The sequence below is a fragment of the Frankliniella occidentalis genome, unplaced genomic scaffold (genome assembly GCF_000697945.3).
Source record: "Frankliniella occidentalis isolate FOCC.00 unplaced genomic scaffold, Focc_3.1 Scaffold248, whole genome shotgun sequence".
NCBI classification, from domain to species: Eukaryota; Metazoa; Arthropoda; class Insecta; order Thysanoptera; family Thripidae; genus Frankliniella; species Frankliniella occidentalis.
In genome coordinates, this window is record NW_026267374.1 from 311,536 (window position 1) to 315,239 (window position 3,704).

General features: G+C 44.8%; 1 protein-coding gene across 4 annotated transcripts in view; it reads left to right on the forward strand.

The window, feature by feature from the left end:
* The first annotated feature begins 1,510 nt into the window (after positions 1–1,510).
* Positions 1,511–3,704, forward strand: part of LOC127750739 (uncharacterized) — a 55,847-nt gene continuing 53,653 nt past the window's right edge. For 3 of the 4 annotated variants that reach the window (XM_052273131.1, XM_052273129.1, XM_052273130.1), the window contains exons 1-3: positions 1,511–1,670; positions 2,240–2,439; positions 3,498–3,671. In XM_052273131.1, the coding sequence (XP_052129091.1) occupies positions 1,571–1,670; positions 2,240–2,439; positions 3,498–3,671 (474 nt within the window). In that variant the 5' untranslated portion in view covers positions 1,511–1,570. The remainder of the gene's footprint in view (positions 1,671–2,239; positions 2,440–3,497; positions 3,672–3,704) is intronic. The other variant, XM_052273132.1, reaches the window with a different exon arrangement.

A 3,704-nucleotide genomic window follows, 5' to 3' on the forward strand; every position in this document is an offset into this window, starting at 1 on the left:
CAGTCCCGATTCAGAATGTGCACTGAAAATGCCAGAGTCAGATCAGATATCTCGTTCTCAGGAGAGTGAGATCAGTGACACAAAAAAATCTCACTCTCCTGAGAACGAGATATCTGACTCTCACTCAATTTGAGTCATAATTTTCGGTCCTCACCCACTGAGAGCGAGGTTCCTCACCGCAATAGGGTGAGGTAAGGGAAATCTTACTCCTCTAGAGTGAGAATTCGGTGCATACCACTCAAATCGGGTGAGCCGTAAAGTCATCGCTCCGATTGAGCGAGGCAAAATTGTCTCACTCATTTCGAGCACGACACCTCACTCAAAAGTAGTTTTCAGTGTGTTGTTTTGGAGGGGTACGACCTCTGACATTTTACGATTAGACGCCTCCTTGAACGTCTTTATGTGCAACGTGGTTATTTTCACCGTATTTTTGACGAACAAAACACTCTAGCGCCCGAACGGTGCAAAGATAGAGTCAAACAGACAAAACAAAGCCTAGTTCTTTGTTAACCCCTGTCGCCCTTTTTAGGGTGGTTGCCAGGTTTTGAACCAGCCGTTCCGTCGTCCAGAAGTGACCCATAAGATGGCCTGAAATTTGTAGACCTCTAGCTCATCTCCGTCCTTTTACACGGACGACAAACAGACGGACGCGACAGCGGTTGCATAAGCCCGCTTCCATGCTATTTTAAAACCAGAAGGGAGCACAGGGAGATGAACACAGTACAACTAAATAATTTGTATGAACTGCAATTAATATTTTCAGCGTAATTTACACTATGTACTGCAAATAATAACTGCTTGGATGTTTGCAGTACGAAAGGGAATGTTTTTATATATGAAACCACGGGTTTATACCGAGGGGTCCGCAAGTACGGTCTGCCGGTGTACACATGTTGTGGGCTTCCTAGTTTTCCTAGGTTTTCCTTAGGTTTTCCCGGTCTTCCCAACTTTTTCTTGGTTTTCCCAAATCTTGGTTTTCTGAGATTTTCTAAAGGCTTCCTCAGGGTTTCTGTGGTTTTCTCGCAATTTTATCGGTCTTCCCTTGTATTTTCCGGGCTTCCCCGCAATTTCTCGGTCTTCCTGAAAGTTTTACCGGTCTTCTCTTACATTTTTCGGTTTTCTCTCTCATTTGTGGCCTATGATTTTATTGGTCTTCTTCGGTTTTCTTTGGTCTTCCTGGTGGTCTTCCCGGTCTTCCCAGTTTTCCGGGCGGCCAGTGTACGCGCTCGAACCTAGTTGTGGACCCCTCGGTTTATACGGAGACGCCACGAACTCCGTGTTTGTAGGTTTCAAGTGTCAAAGTGATAAGTTGCGGAGCCCTAGCGAAGGGCGTGTCCTATATTGATCGTTCAAGAGTCCTCGGTTGATTTTTTACACAAGCGCAGTAGCATCTCAAACTTGGGAAAATTGGGCTTAAAACGAGTTTTTTTTCTCTTTGGCGCGTCGCCGTAATTCGATATCAGAAATCTGATTAAAGGAAACTTTTTAGGCGAACAGAGACTGGCTTCTGACGTGGCACGCAATATTTCCCACCATTAAACTCCTCCATTTGTATTGCTGTTATAACCAGATGACACGACGCTGGATTATTTTAGAGATATGGAACTGGTTGAGGCCCGCTGCATCCGGACTTGGAGTTCTCCCAGTCACCGAACACGTCTATTCTGCAGGTTACCGCTGAGTTCAGAGACTATTTAAGCATTAACTGTACTAAAAAATAAAGGGGAAAAACGGGAATAAGGAATCGCAAAGATGAATTACATACAATTATGAGGGGCGTTGGCTCGGGCGTTAGTAAAATTTAAATCCTACCGTACACTGTAAAAGAATACTTGTAGGAGAAATCCCACAAATGTGTATGAAGTTATTTCCATATACATGTGTAGAACTTTTCCTTTACTGGTGTATGGGGAAAATCCCATACGAGTGCAGCAGATTTCCTAGGCAGGGGTGGGATTTTCCCATACGCATTTTCAAAATGAAAATGATATCTGTGGGTTCTGTACTTGGATTTTACTCTCGCTCTACAGTCACTTCCAGTAATTTACAAGCTAATACAGGCTGATACCATCCATAAAGAAAAAATCAATAAGTTTTCGCTGTAGTGATCTTAAGACTTTACTTCAATTATTCACTATTTGTCAAGCCTGTATGGAGTATTATCTCCATCACATATCAAAATTATCCCAAATGTTAATGATTTCATACAAAAATTATACCGGCTCCATAACTCTTCAAGGTCCGTCGTTTGCACCATTCTCAGCTGGTGCTGCGTACAGCGTTGCTGTGCTGTGGTCTCTGCTGCAGTCGCTGCCGGTCTTCATATCGCACCGAGGCGACTTTGCTCGCTTCATGGCCATGGTCGCTATATATACAGCGCGTGTGGTCGCCCCACTCCTCCGCGCGGGACAGCGGCACCGGCTCTCTGACATGATTGCGGTCAGAGCTTTCTCTCGTCACCGAGGGGGTTTCCAGTCGGAGTTTCCGTTACAGTGTATTACACATTACGTGTATTACGCGGTATTACGCTGGTGATAACCAGGCTTTGAAATGAAAATTGCACAATTTTAAAGCATATTTCCCTGATTTTAGGTTTTACATTACACGTAATACCTAATTTAGGTGTACAGTGTATTACGCAAGGGAAACCCCCTCGCTCGTCACAATGCAGTTAGGGACCGTAAGCATACTTGCGTTTCAGCTTATGTCCACTTTTTCACCATCCCCCTTTCTCCTCGATGATCTGCATAACTTTACCTAACTGTTGCGATGCATCTTTGCTTACAATGTTAAAAATTCTGTTGTTAAACCCTCTAAATTATCTGTCATTTGGACCTACCTGTAACAGAATACTCTGTCAACTCCAATGCGTACATTATATACTTCAAATAAAGCGTACGTGGCATGTATACTTTAATTAATGCATACATGTCATGTACGCTTTCATAAATGCGTACATGGCCATTCAATATGCGTACATGGCAATGCACGCATTTATAAATGCGTACATCAGGTTGGCTCATTTAGGTGAGGCAGGTCGCCGATTTCACCAGTTCACCTCTCAAATGAAAGCAGAGGTTCTGCCGATCACAACGAGCACGCACAGACCCCTCAGCGTCAAGCAGAACCATAGGCGGATTAAAGCCAAATCTTCTTGTACGTTTTTCCTCGCTTCACGGGTACCATGTTCTCGAGGCCTAGAGCCTACTCCATGTCAGAAAGTCAAATCAAGGGCAATGCATGAAGCCACTACTCCCGACCCGACTACTCCCGTGACGCTTGCCGAGCACATATCTGACCTTGTTTTGAGCGTCAGATGCATAGTTCGGCGTCTAGTGTGCGAAAACTGGAGATGTGTCCCCGTGTCTGTATTTAACCGGCTGGTCCGGAATTAGACACCTTGACGGTTTCTTTGTCAGGACGAATCGCTGATGTTTACTGAAGTTCCATCCAGGATACGTCCACCGAATTTGAAGTCTGTTACCCCTTGTTATTAGTGCTTCCACCTATACTGCAGTCACTATCCACTAACCAGTGAGGCCTGTTGGACTGTGCTGATGGATACGGTCGTGTGCTGCTCTGGCCTAGCCTCACTAACTACGGCTACTGCGGTGTGGGCCGTCCACGTATCGGAACAGCACGTCTTTTACCAGTGGCGCATTCTATACCATGTAAATAAATTCCATTAAGTGAAAAAGGGGGGG